Raw genomic sequence first — 19,967 nt, forward strand, 5'->3', positions numbered from 1 at the left:
GATCAGAGCACAAATGCGGACATCCAATCTACTGGCTCAGACGACCCACTGGCCTCCTCAAACATGGAGATAATACCGCCGACGGGCAAGTGCACACAGGACGCTAAACTGGACCTCATACTGGCCGAAATAAAGGCATCCAGGGAGGCGCTTGAGACACGTATGGACAACATGGCGACTGGCTTGTCGCTCCTGAGGGCAGACCACAACAAGCTGGCCGAAAAGGTCTCGGAGCATAAGATCGCGATTGATGACCTGATACCGCAGCAGACGGATCACTCCACGAAACTTGAGCATATGGAGAAACAGCTTAAACTGCTCTGGGACAAGATGGACGATGCGGAAGGGCGGGCCCGCCGAACAATGTGGGAATTTTAGGAATACCGGAGCGCAGTGAAGGGAGGAACCCCACGCAGTTTGTTGAGGATTGGCTGAAGAAGGTTGTGGGACTGCAAGATCTTACCCCGTAGTACAGCGTGGAGAGGGCGCACAGACCTTCTGCACTACAAAGACAGAGACTCAGTGCTGAGAGTGGCGAGAGAAAAGGCACCACTGAGATATGAGGATAAGACCATCTCAGTATACCCAGACTTCACCCCGGCGGTGTAAAAGGCCAGGTCGACATTTCTGGGGGTAAAGCGCAAACTGCGGGACAGAAACCTGAAATATGCACTGCTATTCCCGGCCCGCCTCAAAATAATACATGAAAACAAATCATATTTCTTTGACACATCTGAGGAGGCGGCGGAGTGGATGGAGGTGGCCCTGACACCGTTGAACACGCAGGACCCGTTTGAGGAGGACCAGGGGGAGGACCTTCGCGCCAGGAGGAGCAGCGGGCTGACATGAGTGAGGAACACGCAAAGGGGTCAACGGCGAGCGGAGGGACAACGTCGGCCTGAGCTGGGAAGACACCGGAGATAGTCCAGCTGACGGAGGCAGCGCTGGCTGCTCACGACGCAAGGGACAAATCGGACATGGGCAGCAACTCAGACACACACAAGGAGGTGTCGGGCTCTGCTAACAGCCTGCAGCTCTTTCCCAAAATTACTGCCCAAGTGGTGAATGACTTTTGATTGTAACCATAGAAGACTCCGGTTGGTAATGTATGAGATTTGCACAGGGGCGAGAGTGGGCTGACAGGGAATACACTAGCTTAGGGCATGCTGTAGTGACACCAACAGGTTCCGAGCGGGTGTAAGTGGGTACCACCCCCCTAAAGCATAGACATGTTCTGGTTTAACTATTGCCCACGTTGGGCGATAATGTTTGGACCTCAGGTTTTTTCACTTGGGGACCTCAGAGTTAGGGGGTTACACGTTTTGATGGCACTTGGGACACCACATATAGTGCATACACCCTTTCTGGTACCCTCTTATTACGTGTTCTCGAGGGGGGCGGCTATATGGTTAAGAAACTCTGTTCCCTTTAAACTGGTGGAAAAGAGACTGGACACAGAGGGTAGATACGTGTTCATCCGTGGGATGTTGGATGGCTCCCCCGTTGTGATTGGCAGTGTCTATGCGCCGAACTCAGGCCAGTTGGATTTTTTAACTACCCTTAATAGAGTGTTGGCAGACTGGTCAGAATTTCATTGGCTCATAGGTGGGGATTTCAATGCAGTTTGCAGTTTTGGATATATCACTAGATAGGTCGCACCCACCACTACAGGCCACAGTGGGCGGAGGGATGGGATTTGGCTGACGCATGGAGATGCAAACACTTGCTGAATAGAGAATATACCTTCTACTCCCCGCCCCATAGACTGCACACCAGAATAGATCGTGTCTTCTGTGCTAAATCGTTACTGGGGGCGGTGACCACAGCGGAGCATATGGGTAAGACATTCTCTGACCATAACCCAGTGGAAGTCGCATTACAGTGGGGCAGGGTCCCAACGCCTATACCAACGTGGCGCCTCAACACGGAGTTGCTGGAGGACACTGTTTTTCGAGCATCACTTGCAGACGCAATAACAAGTTACTTTAATATAAACACTGGTACGGCTAGTTCCCGGCAGGTGGAATGGGACGCCTTTAAGGTGTCCATAAGAGGGGAGGCGATGAGCACATGGGTGGCATGAGACATAGTGTTCTGGAGAGACTCTGGGAGGTGGAGGGCCGCCTGGCTATGCTGGAAAGCGAGGCTGCAGGTACGAACTTGCCCTTCACGCCACTGCAGGAGGCGCACATACAGCACGCTGAGCTACTAGAGGATCTGCGTGTGCTGGATTATAGGGAGTACACATGCAGGCAGCACGCGCAAGCAGAGAGGTCGGGCCCTTGCTGGCCCGTATAGTGCGGGATGATCCAGTACACTTGCCCATACTAGAGGTTACTGATCAGGGAGGGACGCCAGCCACGACACAAATAGACATCCATACTGCCTTCGAGGATTACTATGGAACGCTGGACGGCCCACACCGACAACTGTCAGAAGCGGCGTTTGAGGAGTTTATGGCGGAGCTCGACTTGCCACGACTTGAGTACCTATATAAAGAAAATGGTCCTAGATACAAATTTTAAACACAATTAATGATGTGAATGTTATTTCTTCACAGTCAACACAAAGTCAGACTAAATCTGAACATACAAATACATGGAGATGTATTGTTAGCTTAATTCAGCTCAAAAATACAGGAGACCCAACACAACAGTGTATACAACAATTTCTACTGCACTTTATTTACAATTTCATAAAATTTCGACAAAAAGAGAAAAGAAAGGAAAAGGAAATGGTGCTCAAGTGAAGGAGGGTGTAAATATAGATTTAGAAGCAATTTAGTGCAACAGAGAAATTATATGTACATTGCACATATGAAGCCTACCCATTCACAATCTATATACAATATTATACAAGGGGACAGGAAGGGGCAGGTGTAGGCTTTTTAAGGGAGTAACGGGGGGGGGGGGGATCGTCGACGTTTCGACCCTGGCGCAATTAGGGAAAGTCACGACCTCTGCTGCGGGTCTTCTTCAGGACGGTAGTAGGGACAGGGGGCGGGGAAGCACCAATTAAAATTGGAAAGGTGTCGTGGTTCCAGCCGGTCGCGGAAGCTGCCTGAATACACTTCGAACTCCCTTGCGAACTGCGGTTTGGCCGCCCCCCGTCTCTGCACGTTTGGGGTTAACGCTGTTAATTCAAGATTCACCTGAACTTAAATCAGTTCCATTCTCGCTTTTGACCATCGGTATCATGTCCCCCGTGTTACTGGACTAGGCACGATTGATTACGATTGCCCGTTGTGTACCTAATAGTTTTGGATTGACTCCCTACTCTGAGCAGAAATTCTCATCTCGAGGTGCATCGCCCAACTGATCTGGAAATTGCGACACCTTTCCAATTTTAATTGGTGCTTCCCCGCCCCCTGTCCCTACTACCGTCCTGAAGAAGACCCGCAGCAGAGGTCGTGACTTTCCCTAATTGCGCCAGGGTCGAAACGTCGACGATCCCCCCCCCGTTACTCCCTTAAAAAGCCTACACCTGCCCCTTCCTGTCCCCTTGTATAATATTGTATATAGATTGTGAATGGGTAGGCTTCATATGTGCAATGTACATATAATTTCTCTGTTGCACTAAATTGCTTCTAAATCTATATTTACACCCTCCTTCACTTGAGCACCATTTCCTTTTCCTTTCTTTTCTCTTTTTGTCGAAATTTTATGAAATTGTAAATAAAGTGCAGTAGAAATTGTTGTATACACTGTTGTGTTGGGTCTCCTGTATTTTTGAGCTGAATTAAGCTAACAATACATCTCCATGTATTTGTATGTTCAGATTTAGTCTGACTTTGTGTTGACTGTGAAGAAATAACATTCACATCATTAATTGTGTTTAAAATTTGTATCTAGGACCATTTTCTTTATATATATATACAGTTACCCAGGTCCTATTGATTTCTTGGGTTTACCCCATTGTTTTCAATGACGACTTGAGTACCATCAGGGGGAGGACCTGGCACGCCCTATCACGGTCGTAGAGATACGCCAGGCCATACGTGCGCTTCCGCGGAATAAAACCCCTGGGACGGACGGCCTCCCGGCCGAGTTCTATGGGGCCTATGTCAACCTACTTGCCCCACGCTTGCATGTAGTGTACCAAGATGCGCTAAAGTCACAGGGACTGCCGTGGTCGTCCCTGCAGGCATTGATAGTATCACTCCCGAAGCCAGGCAGGGACGGCTTACAACTGGCTAACTACAGGCCTCTGTCCTTACTAAATACAGATTATAAAATACTGAGTAAGGTTCTTGCGACGAGGCTGGCCCAGTACATCCCGCAACTAATACACCCCGACCAGTGCGGCTTCGTACCTGGCAGGAGTATGGCCATGAACCTGCGGAGGCTCAGCCAACTCATGCTACACGAGCAAGCACCTGTGGGGACGGAGGGCTGTGTTTCTCTGGACCTGAAGCAGGCAATTGATTCCCTCAGATGGGATTTTATGTTTGCGACGTTCGCGAAGTTTGGGATACCGCCCGAGTATGTTGCATGGGTCCAGCTGTTGTACACCCGCCCAACAGCCATGGGTTCGCACGAACAGATGCATTTCGGCACAACTGGACATAGCGAAGGGAACCAGACAGGGATGCTCGTTATCCCCGCTATTATTTACATTAGCACTAGAGCCATTGCTATGTAAACTTCGAAGTTCGGCACACCACAGGGGCATAAGGAGAGCCGAGACAGTCCACGTGGTGTCGGCATATGCGGACGATATTATCCTATACTTACGAGACCTGAGGGGCGGACTTGACCCTATCCCCAGAATCTTTGAGGACTTCCGGGTATTGTCGGCCTCACCATTAGTGAACCTAAGTCCTATGGGTTCTGCTTCAACGCTTCCGGAGCGACTAACCGGTTGCCCTTCCCACCACACACTTTTCAGGTGGCGGAGATGACCTTCCGGTATCTGGGGATACAGATATACAGAGGGGCGAAGGATATGATAGATGGCAACCAGGGAAGGGCGATCACAACGCTGAAATCACAGGTACAATTCTGGACCGCGTTGCCATTATCGGTGGCGGGCAGGGACACCATCTCTAAGATGGTAGTACTACCCCATCTTATTTATTACTTCACGAGCCTGCCTTTTATGGTCCCCCCTTCTATGTTTAAGATGTTGAATACCATGCTTATGGAGCTAGTGTGGGGGTTGGGACGGCGACGCATTAGTCTGACTAAACTGCAGCTTCCTACTGCGGCGGGCGGTATGGGGGTCCCGGACTTGCAGGCATATAGCTATGCTTGTCAACTGCAGTGGCTGGCCTACTGGTTGGCGGGACGCATCTTGCATGAAATTGGCATGTCAGAGGCGGACTGGGCGAGGGGGGTCATCCACACCCTGTTACTGCCAAGGGCGGAGATCCCTAAGTTGACGCCTCCCCTGCTTAGGCTCGCGATTAACTGCTGGAGGAGGGCGGTGAAATACACGACCCCCACGTCCTCTTACGCCCCCACGATACCACTCTTGGGACTCCTGTTAGGAACGGGCCCGCTGTCGAATCAGATACTCACTGCGTGGCACGACGCAGGAGTGACACAGGTGGGGGATCTGTTTGCGGATGGCCGAGTTATGTCTTTTGAGGACTTTCGAGGCACGCATCATACCCCGGGAGGACTGTTTCTCTTGCACGCCGGGGTGCGACGTTATATTGCAATGACATGGGCACCGAACGGAGAAGAACCACCCACGAACGCGCTGCTCACAATGCAGTACCTCATGGGATCGGGCAGTCACCTGACGAAATGGATAACGAGTGGTATAAGGACGGGGAGGGCAAACTCGCTACAACCTTTGCGAGACAAGTGGGAAGGTGATATAGGGAGAACAGTCAGGGACAAGGAGTGGGAACGAATCCTCAAATTCCCAAAGAAAGTGTTGAGGAACCCGAAAGTTAAATTCATTCAACTTATGGTTCGGCACAGGGCGTACCTAACACCCCATCGCTTACACGCAATGTTCCCTAACACAGCTGCCACATGCCCCCGATGCGGCGCGGACAATACGCGACTACTGCATATGATATGGAATTGCCCGAAACTGGGGTACTATTGGAAGACGGTCCATGATGCTATATTTAAACTGGCGCCTTCCAAACCGTACGGCTCTTTGGAGTTTACCATACTGGGGCTGGGACCTGCTGAACGGAAAAAAAGCGTAGCTACACGTTTTACTGATCTATCCCTTTGGTACCCCCCCACATTTGCATAAACAAAGTGGCAGGCACCACGCGATGCCTGCCGCTTTGTTTATGCAAATGCTGAAATGCATTTCTAGCATTGTGGCGGACGGTGCTGAGAGCACCGCCCGCCACAATGCTAGAAATGCAGGATGTGCCCGCCATCCTAATGCCCCCCACGGGACCCCCGCTCTTATGGCGGGCGGTCCCAATCCCCGCTAGGATGACGGGCAGACAAAGTCCGCCCATCATCCTAATGGACCCCCAAGTTCGAAACACAGGGGCTAGGACAATTGACCACAAGACGTCACCAGAAAGAGACGTAATAAGAGACCTATAAAGTGTAGCAGAGACAACAGACTTCAAACCAATGGAGCACAGGGGTGGTAAGAGACCCCAAGGCGATAGAGAAGGGGAGAGCGGGTGATGGGAAAAAACATGAATAGATCCCACACTGTACAACCCAGGGCAAGGGATGGAAAGCATACATGACACATGAGCATACTGCCCAATCACGAGAATGGGCAGAGTAGAGCAATGAAAACAGAATGAAGCATTCTATGTCGGAGTGAAGTGAAAATGTAACCCTGCAGAATGGTTAAGCCACCCAGAGGGAGGCAAGTGTAGAAAGCCCAACCTGAACAGGTCCTCGCAGAAACGGGGAGGACGGGTTGGTGTTAATGAATCGGCGGCTTAACTTAGAATAGATACCAAAGCCATACCCATAGAGGATGTGGGTCTGCGACTGAACCCCACCAAGTTTCTGAGGGAACGCAGCCGCCAACAAGGTGATGAAACACTGTGGGAACCGCAAGCCAGCGCAGCCTCTCCAGACCATGAAGCTCAGAAAAGAGCAAAAAACAGTGGGAGGTGAAGGCAACACAAGCTGTCCAATAACAGAATGAAAACCCCTGTATGTATACCGGGTGAGAGAAAGAAAACATATACTAGATATGTCGGTGTAAAAAGGAAAGTTCATGACTTCGCAAAGAAGTGGAACTGAACCTAGGGTCTGATGGATCCGCAGGATCCAGCGTGCCGACCATAAGTAAAACCCAGAGAGATAGCAACTGGCATGACAGAGTCAGCGCATACCGGTCCAGTATGCACAACAGAGGACAAAAGCACTGTGGAAACCTGCACCAGCCAAAATACGTGGGACAGCACTGGGAGGATGCCAATCCATGGCCAGAAAGTGCCGGTAGTACTAGAAACAGAAGACACGCAAGTACATAGTCGATCTGTCATAAGACAGGTGAAAGGGCTGATGGCAACCAGCAGAAGCACCAAAAACAGGACTATAGTAAGAATGATAGTCAGGTGGAAGACTGGAAAATACATAAGCAAACCGCGTGGACGCTAGAACCACACGAAGTATAGCAAAAACCCTCCTGTAGGATAGCATGAGCAGCCTAGATGCGAGAGACGCAATAGCAAGAAGGCAACCGGCAAAAAGGGGCAGAAGGCAAGCTGGACACCCACATGAGCCCCCTCGCAGACATCGCATGCCAGCACAACCTCAACATCATCTCCTACGCCAACGACACCCAGCTGATCCTCTCCCTCACCAACGACCCCGCCAGAGCCAACCTTCACGAAGGGATGAAAAAGGTAGCCGAATGGATGAAGAACAGTCGCCTGAAACTGACCTCGGACAAGACGGAAGTCCTCATCCTGGGATCCTCACCCTCCGCCTGGGACGACTCCTGGTGGCCTCCCGCCCTAGGCAGCGCACCCAAACCAACAGACCACGCACACAACCTGGGCTTCACCCTGGACTCCTCCCTCTCCATGACCAGACAAGTCAATGCCGTCTCCTCGTCGTGCTTCAACATCCTGCGCATGCTACGTAAGATCTTCCGGTGGATCCCCACCGAGACCAGGAAGACGGTCACCGAGGCCCTCGTCACCAGCCGTCTGGACTACGGCAACTCCCTCTACGCCGGAACCACCGCCAAACTCCAGAAGAGACTCCAGCGGATCCAGAACGCCTCAGCACGACTCATCCTGGACATCCCCCGTCGCAGCCACATCTCCGGACACCTGAGAGACCTGCACTGGCTCCCGGTCAACAAGAGAATCACCTTCCGTCTCCTCACCCACGCACACAAAGCCCTACACAACCAAGGCCCAGGATACCTTGACAGCCACCTCAACTTCTACGCTCCCAAATGCCAGCTTCGATCGACCGGCTACGCCCTCGCAGCCGTCCCCCGCATCCGAAGAGCCACCACAGGGGGACGGTCCTTCTCCTACCTCGCTGCCAAGACATGGAACTCCCTCCCGACCCACCTCCGCCTGACCCAGGACCACCTCGCCTTCAGGAAGAAACTCAAGACCTGGCTGTTCGAGCAGTAGCGGACCCCACTCCCCGAGCGCCTTGAGACCCTCTGGGTGAGTAGTGCGCTATATAAATGATTTGATTGATTGATTGATTGATTGATTGATAAGAGCTCGTAGCACGAGCAGACCGGGTCATGAACTGCATGAAGGAACTTTGCTTGCATGATTCTGCTGTGTAAGAGCACAGAGCAGACAGAGTAAGAAGAAGAAATACCCTCAAAAACGAAGCGTAACACAATAAAAGAGTAGGGTACGCGAAAAGTACCAACAGTCATGTGGAAGCAGAACTGGACAGGACAATGTCCAGGCCCGTAAACGACATCAGCCCCTTGCCCGAGAGGAGCAACGGTCCCCCGCAAGACAGATGAGAAGATGGAGCTAGACACGAAAGTGGAAACAGTCAGGACCAACCGAATGGTCCAGGGACCCAAGAAGCGAGTATCCAAAAGAGAACACTCCCCTTGAGAGTGGTACTGTAGGAACCCAAGTAGAAGCGTGGAAAACACCTGTGCGGAAGCATCAGGAAATGTGTAAAAACCCGTTGAGAAAGCGCCCAAAAAAGGAGGGCATAAGGCAATGTATAGTAGAGAGGTACGTGACTAAACCACCACCTTCAAAGCCAAGCCCAGAAAGGACTGAAGTAAGAGAAACTTTTACCCAACCCTTAGAGGGGAGAACCAGCACCACAGAAGTGGAACGCAAACACCCTATGATAGCAAGTATACCAGGGTGCATTTCCAGGTTGCACCAACACTAAGACGCGTGCCACACAGTGGTTGTATCCTGGCGCAAAACGAGGACAGAGCATCAGTGGTGAGAACTGCGCCTGAACTGAACAGAACAAGGGCTCTAGGGAAAGCGACTGGCAAAAGAAGAACAGCTATCAAGGGCAAGAGGAGCACAGCAATGCCGAAAACGGTTTCCGTAGCTTTTATACTCACCCCTTTGTTTAATACGGTTTTGAAGCTGGGTACTTCCCTAGACGCTGGAAGCTGGCTTCGATATTGCCTGTGCTAAAAAAGCCCAATCTGGACCCAAAGGAGCCTAATAACTTCTGTTAGAAATGGGGATCTCTAATTGGCAGCGGCTGGAGCCGAGGTCCAAATAGGGATCCTTCTTCCTAAGTCAGAGTAAGGGGCTACACCCTTTCATAACCCCTGCTCAACCCTGCGGTAACGTAGCACAAGCCGGCAGGCCTATCTCAGAGGCAGTGTGTGAAGCATTTATGACCATACACTATAATGCAGGAGATACGCTACAAACAGACACCACAAGTAGTTATAGAAAAATAGTTATCTTTATATAGAGTGAACAAGAGGCTAAAAGTGCTCAAGGAGCCACAATGCACATAATTCCAGATTCACTTCAAAAGCAATAAAGGCACTCAAAAAGTGTGTGGAACGAACTTAGTTCGAGGCTGGGGTCCACGCGACCTGGTGATGCAAAATGTACCTGAGATGTAAAGGGGCACGGCATGCAGCCCCACCAGGAAGCCGCGGTGATGACAGGCGGACTCGCAGCGGCCACAGCTCCCAGCTGTGGCGGCGTGCACTCACGAAAATCCTGGGAGGGGGCTTAAATGCTGGCACCATCGGCACATGCAGGTGACAACAAGATCCTCGATGTGGTGACTAGTGCAGGCACTCAGCGGCATAGCTCCTCAGCTGGGGTGGCCCACACTAGCGATACGATGACTTTCAGCCCGCGTTCCCCGCAGTAGAACCTGAGGCTCTGGAATTCGCAACAGAGGCCTCACCTGTGAGTAGAATCCCCCTCAAATTGGAATACAGACGGCTGATGGGTGAAGTCTAATGTCCCTAAGACTTCAGCAGGAGGCAAGCTCAAATCAGGCACTTGTGTAGTTGCTTTAGCAAGATGGATGAAAGTTTCAAAGTCCTTTCCCTCTAGTTACACGGACAGAGGTTTGTCTTGACATCCAGAAGTAACACACCGTGTAGGGGTTTTAGCACAGATACTTATACCCCAAAAAGTCTTTGTTCTCAAAACTCACAAACCCCTGAACCCAGCCAGAACCAGTTTGGTGTTGTCCTGGAGCACTTTGTTTACAAGGCTGCATCCTGCCTTTCAGGAAGAGGAGATCTGCCATCAGATGCACAGTGTGAGGTGGAGCCATCATTCACCTTGCCAGGCACAGCCCTGGTCAGATCAAAGGGTCACCACTTCCCATACTCCAACTGCAGATCTCTCTATTCAATCTAGGTCGGGCTCAGCCTTCCCTGTGCCTCCAAAACCAGGCAGCCAATACACAAAACAGCAGAGCCCACTGGAAGGCTTAGGTAAGAAAATGCCTACTTCCTAAAAGTGATATTTTCAAACACAGAATATAAAAATAATCTTCACTACAAGATGCACTTTAATATTCTGAGCTCAGGCATACTACATTCAGCTTTCCTATCATGTTCCTTGGGTCAATTAGGATTACAGAATGTAATAATCAAACCGCCCAGCCTGGCCTAAGGGAAAAGATAGCCTTGCAATAGTGAAAAACGAAATGGAGTGTAATTCACTATCAGGACATGCTACACAGACCAAGGTATGTCCTACCTTTCACATACACTGCACCCTGCCATAGAGGTGATTTACATGATGCCAAGGGAAGGTTTAGGGACTGGGAAGTGGGTTCACTTCACAGTCAGCATGGAAGTTCTGGACTGCACACAGACCCTGCCATGGCAGGCCTGGGACACACTTTACAAGCTGCTTTTGTGGGTGGCGCAATCAGCGCTGCAGACCCACCAGCAGTCTTCTGTCTACCGGCCCTGGGCACGCACGGTGCACTATACTAGGGACTAACAGGTAAACCAAATGAGCCAATTATAGGAATACCAATTCATACAGTCAATATACAAAGGGGAGCATTTGCGCTTTTGCACTAAATGGCAGTGGCACAGCACCCAGAGCATCTGACACCAGCAAACACAGAGGAGACAAAAGCGAAAAATGGAAGGGAGACCCACGCCAATGGTGCCAGGTCTAACAACTTCCGACCCATATCAAGCTTCCCATTACCTGCAAAATTGGTTGAGAAAACCATAAACTCGCAGCTTAGTACTTTTTTATGTGAAACTAACGTTTTAGACCTCAGTCAATATGGGTTTAGAGAAGGGCACAACACAAAATCCGCCCTGTTAAAATCTATGGAGGAGATAAGGGAGGCTGTGGACAGGGGAGGCAAGGCAGCTCTGATTATGCTGGACCTGTCCGCAGCCTTTGATACAGTCCATCATGATGTACTGATGGACCGTTTGCTGGCATGCGGTGTCCAAAGCAAAGCATATGAACTCCTGAAATCTTTTCTGATGGACAGATCTCAAACTGTGGCACTGGGTGATTTTCATTCCAAGCCTTTCTCGTTGCCAAGCGGAGTGCCTCAAAGGTCCTCTCTTAGCCCAACTCTTTTTAATGTATATGTTTCCTCCCTGGCGACTCTGATTAGTTCATTTGGATTCAGCCTGACATCATATGCAAACGACACACAAATTGTGGTGGCTCTGCGGCCTGGTCAGGCAACAGGAATTTATAACATGTTCCATGATTGCATGGCAGCTATCGGGAGTTGGATGCCACAAAACTGCCTGAAACTGAAATCAGGAAAGACCGAGGTCATTCTATTTGGAACCCAATTTCTGAACTCCAAGGTGGTGGCCAGAAGATATGGGGACTCTTCCAACTCCCGTTAGGAAGGTGAAAAACTTAGGAGTCTCATTGACGAGAAACTTAACTTTGGCGATCAAGTCAACGCCGTGACATCATCCACCTTCTTTATAATCAGAATGATTAAGAACGTACTTCCCTGCCTGCCAGCTAACAGCCAGCAGACTGTAGTCACTGCACTTATCATGTACAGACTCGATTACTGCAACCGCCTGTACTTCAATATGCAGGAAAGTTTTTTGAATAAATTACAACTGCTGCAAAATGCAGCAGCACGGCTGCTTACTGGTACTCCCGAATTTGCCTAAAATTCTAAGGAAATCAAAAAAGTGCACTGGTTGCCGGTCAGGAAACGGGTGCACTTTAAAGCAATATGTACAGTCTACAAGGCGCTACATGGTATTGGCCCAGACTTCCTGAAACGGCAATTGCAGTGGGACATCCCCAGAAGAACCCTTCGCTCTGAGGAGCCAAGTTGGCCATAGTGCCACCCATCAAAAATCTTCATGTGGGGTAGAAGCTTTACAGAGTGCGCAGCCAAGACCTGGAATGATCTTCCCCCGTATTTGAGAAAGGCCCCTGACCTCCTCATTTTTCGGAGAGGTTTGAAAACTTGGCTCTTTACGCTTTGACCCTGTCTCATATTTCAAGTTTTCAGAGAATTAGTGGTCAGCGCCAGGACACCCCCTGGTAATTGCCGCGCTTTAGAAATAGTAATAACATAACAAACATAACATGGCCAAGAAACAATGGGAAATGAGTGGTTTGACAAACAGTAGTCTTCGAAATAACGCACACTTCCATGATACATACTGACTTCGATCTTTGTGACTAGTTAGATTGTGTCCAGGTGTAACCCTCTCACATTCTGTCTTATTGTTCAGCCACTTCCTCAAACCCGCTTTAAAAAAAAAAAACTTTTTGTCTTAACTGAGCTTCTCACACCGTAGGTGAGCTTGAACAGTTGTGATTATGCATTAAGCGTGGTGTTGTCTGATTTTTGAAAATCTGATGACCTCATACCCCTTACTCTCTAGCCTAAGAAAAAACGCAATTATCTTGGCCCAGGCCAGCATCTCTAAACAAAAAGGTATATTTGATGATGTCAGGAGGGGTTTTGAGACCTGGTGTGACAGTCTTCATTAGATGGACCCTTTAAGTTGTTTGTGTGTTTTTCAACGAGAGGTATCGAGACACAGAGGTGAGTTTGCCTGTGTTTCATATTGCAGTGAAGCAAATCTTTAATTACATTTAGTGAAAAGGAACACAGTCCTTGCATTCTGGGACAGTATTACAGTCAGTCTTCTCTGTTGTCTGAGGAAGTCAGACTGTGCATAAAGTTGAGACTGCGCATGAAGTCCAAACCCTGTATAAAATCTTTTGTTGGTGGGCCACTGTTTCAGAAATAAGAGAATCAGGGGTGAAACATTTTATTTTGCATGCACCTTCCATATAAAGCTCTTTTCTTAAACTAAAATGTTTTTCCCAATGTCTACTAATGTGACATTTTGAGGGATGTTTTAGGGGACACTCAAATGCTAGAACATTGTACTAACATCTCTTTTGCATCTCTCTAGAGCCCAGGAGGCTTGGTCCACCCTACAATAACCACTTAAAAATCCTATGGTCTCCTAAATTTTTAAGTGCACACTGTACCTACAATTTGCAGGATAGGTCCAGCCTGTACATCCCTTGCACATCTTCTCTTTGCCTTATGGAAACTGTGCTTTCCTCTCCCACAGACTCTGATTACTTGCTTTACTTAACCAGTCATCATCTAAACCACCATGTGCTCATCTGTGCTTCACTCACCCCCCCCCCCTCCCCCTTATGTTCCTTGCCAGCCCTTGCTTACATTATGCAAGATGTGCTTGGCTTTTTCACTCTGCACTGACCCGCCTTGTTTGATTTACTTAACCTACCTGAACTGACCTATCCTTTCTCTACTCAGTTAATCCTCACCTAATCCAGCCAGTTCAAGGCACATTTTCCCTGTGCTTGCCTTGCTTACCCTGGTGTGCCTCGTTGTTCATTTGATTCACTTTACATTGACATATGCTGGCTCCACTCATCCCATTGCGTTCATCTCAGCCATTTATTTAGGCCCTTTATCACATGTGTAACCACTCTAGTTCCCTGTAATCACTTCACTTACCCACTGCTCACGTCAGTCAGGCGCCTTGTGCTCTCATTGAAGGAGCTGTGGGTGATTTTTATTGACCACAGTAGGTACCTGCTGTATAATGATGATTGAGACAGTATTGTAGTCTGCATTGTGTTGAAGGCCAGATTGAAAATGTTCCCTTTTGTTTGGGTTGGTTCTCTGACTTCAGTTTTGATGTTTACTGTGTGAAAAGTGGTGGAGGCAACAGAGAAGACAAGGATGTAAAGATGCAAGGTGGAAGGTGAACCCTAAAGAATGGAGCACAAAAAAAATAGTCCTAAGGTTATCCAGGTTTCTTAGTCAAATTGCCTACAATAGCTGTTGTTGTGCACAATGAGAAATGTAATTACTTTTATGTTTCATATGTGAATAGGCCCAGAGAATCTGCATTTGTATCAAATTACCAAAATAGTAAACGTGTCCTTTTGCACATGGGAGGAAAAACAAATACTCTACTGAAAGCAGACATATTTATATATTATCAAGCACAATTGGCACTGAGAAAATGTGGCTCCCATTAAAAGACTGTCTCTAACTTCCACCTCTAGTCCCGCCCACAATTACCCCGTCCCCATTCACTGCTTAAAATGATGAGTACCTGAACTTATTTTTCCCTTTTAGAGCACTGTCTATGGCACAGTCTCGTGCTCAGTGACACTTCTCCAGGATGGAAAGACATCTCACAGTGCGGATTTCCTAAGCTGTTTTAAAGTACCAGTGCAGTTTTTTTCTCTCAAATTAATATGATTCTATTTGCCCATTTTATTTCAATTATTTCTCCTTTTTCACTTATCCTTTTAAGGGCTGTTTTAAGTAAGTGGGGGGAGCACTGTGCATTTAGTTAAACATTGTAACGGGAAATGGAGTGCATTTCTTTCTTGCTAAAGTGTACTGGATTCCACATAAATGTGGAGATATTACATTTTCATGGCCCTCATAAAAGATTAAATGATTAAGAAATATAGCTCAATGAAGTAATATAAATTTGTATACAATCTGGATGGATAAAGCACAGCCAAACACACGCGCCTTCCTGAAAAGCCAGACTTAATCTCTCTACATTGGCTACTCAAAGAAGCCTAATTTGACGTCGAACACTACCTCTCTGACTCATAAAGCCATTAAATGCCCTAAATCCCTAGCAGTAAAACTCAAAATCTCCAGTAACGTACGTTCATGTCTAAGCAAAGTGCAGTGTAAAAACCACTCTCATTGTGCCACATGCAGGAAGACCTTACCGGTTTGCTAGGCGAACACGGCGGAGCTTCCCAGGGATAGGGCAGCGCCTCCTTTGTGGGGTAGTTGGGTACTCGTCACCCTCGTGATGTGCCACTGGCAACCGGTTGAGGTAGTGAAGGGTCCCCTGCGAGACCGATGGACAGGTGCGCTCTCCTTTGTTTACCACCAGTAAACAGGGTAGGGAGGAGAGTCCCACATGGAGGACACAGATGCCTGGTAAGATCAAGACTGTGTTTTCAGCACTAGGGAAGAGGAAGAAGGAGCTATGTGCAGCCACATATAGCCATTATGTTTGGTGGCAAAAAGGGAGGGTTCATCTCGAAGAGGTGGAAACATCCAGATATGAAGGGAGGAGTTAAAACTCCCAATGGAAGGAAAAAGACAAGCAAGTGTTCCTCTTTTGAACTTGACACAAAACAGAACTATAGGCTAATCCTGATTTTTGATTATGAGGTAAAAGGAAGGTGTTAATTCATATGGAACGGTGCTGGCATTTCCTGGTATTCCTATAGCATCAAGCACTTGTTGACTGTCATATAAAATGGTGCACCTTTTAACTGCTCCTGTCACCTGATTTCAATGCTACAAAGTTTTAGCAACTAAGTAGAGCAGATTTTTCCTGTGTAAAGGAGGGTAATGTCCACCTAAGATTTTGTGAATTCTGGTACATAAGTTTATGATTTTTCCAGTTTGAAGATGCAGCTGGTGTATTTTTGCAGATTGGGTGATATGTGCATGTCTGTTGACAGTTATAATATTTCTTGTCACTGCTTTCTGGGTTTTTTGCAAGCAGTGAATTTGTATTTTGCTATAATACTGGAGTTCACAATGGTGGTGCCCATGATGGTTCCATCAAAGGTGGTCCAATGTTCTTGTTCTAAAAAAAAGCCTTGAATCTTCCAAGGAACAAAATTCTACAATAGTTCATCAGAAACGATGTGACGTATGTATAGGTGCATGTGTCAAAATCACTAGTAGCATTATGCACTCAGTCACACAAACATCAACACAGATGCTCAGTGCACATTAAGGGACTGCAATGTACGCATAATCATGTGATATGAATAACAAATTGTATAAAGTGTGTCTACTGTTAAAGGCGGAGAAAGCGCCAGATAAATGTAATTAAATGATTCTGAAAAGCAGCAAAAACATGCGTACCTATATTATCAATAAACAATTCCACATTTAAATATTATGCACTGTAGGAAAGGTACATGTGATGCTGAATTTTACAATCGATGAAAACAGGAAATTTCACAGTTACCATTTCCAATGACTCACACTAAGCCATTTGGAGTCAAGCCTATCAGTGACAATTCACAAATCTGATTCATCGTGAACTTTATCCATTAGCCAAAAATAGTGTTTAAATGATTATTTCTAGACCACAGTTCACAATTCAGTAACACACTCATTTTAAAACCTGATAGAAAATGTTGCATTTTTCAAAACACCAAAGACGAATAAAAAAAGGTTAGTCGTCATTTCAAGGGTAAATAAAACAACAGCAGAAGGCTGCTAGGAGTACCCACGGAGAGAGCGGTGCTCCATTGACCTGAGCTGCAGGTGAGGAGAAACACTTTCCCCTTAAATCAAAGGAGGAAATCCAGAAGTGAACAGGTGATATTTACCAATTTTGTTCACTATTGTTTTTTAATCTTTCACAAGAGCAGTAGCAATTAAGTTTATGGGTCCTGAGGAAGCGGCAGGTACCAACGTGGACCTTTAAATGTCTGCAGAAATATGTCGACCATATAACCCAGTCAGTAGTTATTTGCTTAAACCATCTGACTTTTTTGCACTCTAGTTGTTTTTATAGTTGGAAGTGCACGACTCCAGAATAAAGTTATATTGCGTTCACTATCCAATTTTATTATAAACACATTTCTTTATCACTATTCACTTATCACTTTTGCACTGCTTTCAGTTAACAACAATATCCACCAATCACCCTGTAAATTACACCATCAAAACCAACCACCTCCTAACAACAACTCTGGAGTTGGTAAACTTGGACTACCTACTGTGAAGTAGACCACATGATGAATTGGGTGGTACAGGAAGAGTAACTGATGGACACTTACTCACATAAGGTAATTGTCCAGTAGTCTGCTTACATTTGGAAGCCTACATATAGCCATTTCCACACACATAGCTTTCTTATAATTCTAGACCCACAGTTATTTTTTCAGTTTTTCATAGTTTGCAAGGGGGGGTCATAACTGTGCTGAGGTCGGTAAATATTCCCCAGGACCCTCTTCCCATCCTTTTGTTTGTTGCATTTTTCAAAACACCAAAAACGAATAAAAAAAGGTTAGTCGTCATTTCAAGGGTAAATAAAACAACATATTAGATATGTGTTGTAAGCCAGTAGGAAAGTCTTCCTTTCTTAACCCCCCCTCCTTCAAAAACCAAACTTTGTAACATGTGGTGCATCAGGTAGATGTCTACAAAGCAGACCACTGCCCCCTCACTACAATCACACTGTGACCAATTCAGCAACAAAAGTCATACAAATGTCAATGTATTGCCTGCAAACAGCACTATTCACAAACGGCTAAACTCTAAAGCACTGTAGGAATGTGCCATGTGGCCAACACAGCAAAGCGTTCTAGGCACACCACTATCCCACTCCTGCTCAAACAGCACAATACTAACAGATTTACGGAGGCAAATAAGTGCTCTCCAACCAAAAAGATAATTTAAAAGAAAGAAACACGTGGCAAACCAAAACAAACTAATACATTGCCATGGTGGAATCCAAATAGCAAGAATGGGTACCACACCGACACAACAAACGCGGGGCCAATAGTAGGAATACATTTTCTACTGGCCCATAGAATTAAACATAAGACACAGAAATAACCATAAGCCAAGTGACAGACAGACTACCATGCATGCGCTCTCTCCAATGGAACACTGTACCAACCATTCTAACGTTTATCACTCCACATAATACAAACCAAAACTCGGGTGAACTGTATGGCATCACTTATAAACAGAGCCTAACTCGTCTGGCAAGTAATCAAAAGCATTCCTTTCAAAGATAAAAATAAATAAACCAATAAAAATGGCCTCTAGCACATTTCTCACGGGACTTGAGGCACAAACACGCACTTTACTGGAATGAAACAATCAAATACATTACACATCTATGAGTAGGTGACACATTAGCTTAGCAACAAATCAAATGAGGAATCATGGCTCAACAATCACTCAACACACAATAAAACTCAAATACTGGAGCACACCACATCTAACAAAGTGCTACAATTTTGAGTCCGGTCTGAGAAAGACAGAAGCCGTACAAAGGCCCATATTCCAAACAGGCCTCAGGGAAAGAAGGACACGTGAACGCCAGAAAAAAAGCAGGTAAATAGAGCATCACGTGACTGACTTTTGAGGACACCGTCTGTCTTTATCTCTTGTAGAAGAAAGTTGTTCTGTGCGCGCTGGTAGATTTTACCAAATTAACTGGGCCCCTAAACATAATGGCCAGATGGAACGACGCCTGAAAGTGCTTTTTTTTTTATTAATACGAGACCAATGCGACTATCATAAGCTAACTACCCTGAACATGCCCTGGGAATGTTAATTTGATTGGCAGTTTCTTATTAGCTTTCATGACAAGGAAAAACATTACTGAATCTGGATTAACTCAGAGAAAGTGTTACAATGTTAAGAATGTTTTAAGTTAAACTACAGCTCTCTGGTATACACAGCGCCTATTTACACAAAGTCACACGAAATACTCCAGTTTAAATCCTCTCTATGAATGAAACAGAAGTGTGCATTGAGCACAAGCTCCTCCATCGCCAGCTATATCAACAAGAAGACATATACCACTTTCTTTCTTCAAGACTGCACCATGGCCGCCATTCTGCTGACAAGTTCTATTGTGGGGCCTTCAAGTGGCCCTACTGAGAGCAGCTGTGCGCGCTAATTTGTGGTTCACTGAGATGTCAATAGAGTCTTCAAACGGGAAAACAACAGCTGCAGAACAATACCTGGCCCGGCTGCAAATATTCTGAAAGGCAACGATTGCGGCTTTTAACGCGAAAATGAAACTAAAACTCTAAAGGTGTGCTGCACTATGCCCCAAAATTATGTGCATTACGAACTTTGTGCACTTTCGCATGGCAGTGTAGGCAGGGACTTTTCGCTTGGGAGTGAATCTGAAATATTTACCTCATCAAGGGACTTCTTTCACTCGATGAAGCACTCGCCTCCGAGCTGAGTTTCTTCTTACCCTTGTCCATGACATTAAGGGCGCCGGGATACAAATCTGTCATAAAAAAAGGAAATGGTGTTCTTCAGAAATATGTATCTGAGAGGCTGTGTTTACAACCGATGGCTAAA

General features: G+C 46.9%; 1 protein-coding gene across 3 annotated transcripts in view; it reads right to left on the bottom strand.

Moving 5' to 3' along the window:
* The window catches only part of KIZ (kizuna centrosomal protein), an 880,037-nt gene that overhangs the window by 196,420 nt on the left and 663,650 nt on the right, over positions 1 to 19,967 (bottom strand). For all 3 annotated transcript variants that reach the window (XM_086927508.1, XM_086927510.1, XM_086927509.1), the window contains one exon: positions 19,797 to 19,893. In XM_086927508.1, the coding sequence (XP_086783634.1) occupies positions 19,797 to 19,893 (97 nt within the window). The remainder of the gene's footprint in view (positions 1 to 19,796; positions 19,894 to 19,967) is intronic.

This window comes from Lissotriton vulgaris, chromosome 6 (genome assembly GCF_964263255.1).
Source record: "Lissotriton vulgaris chromosome 6, aLisVul1.2, whole genome shotgun sequence".
Lineage (NCBI taxonomy): Eukaryota > Metazoa > Chordata > Amphibia > Caudata > Salamandridae > Lissotriton > Lissotriton vulgaris.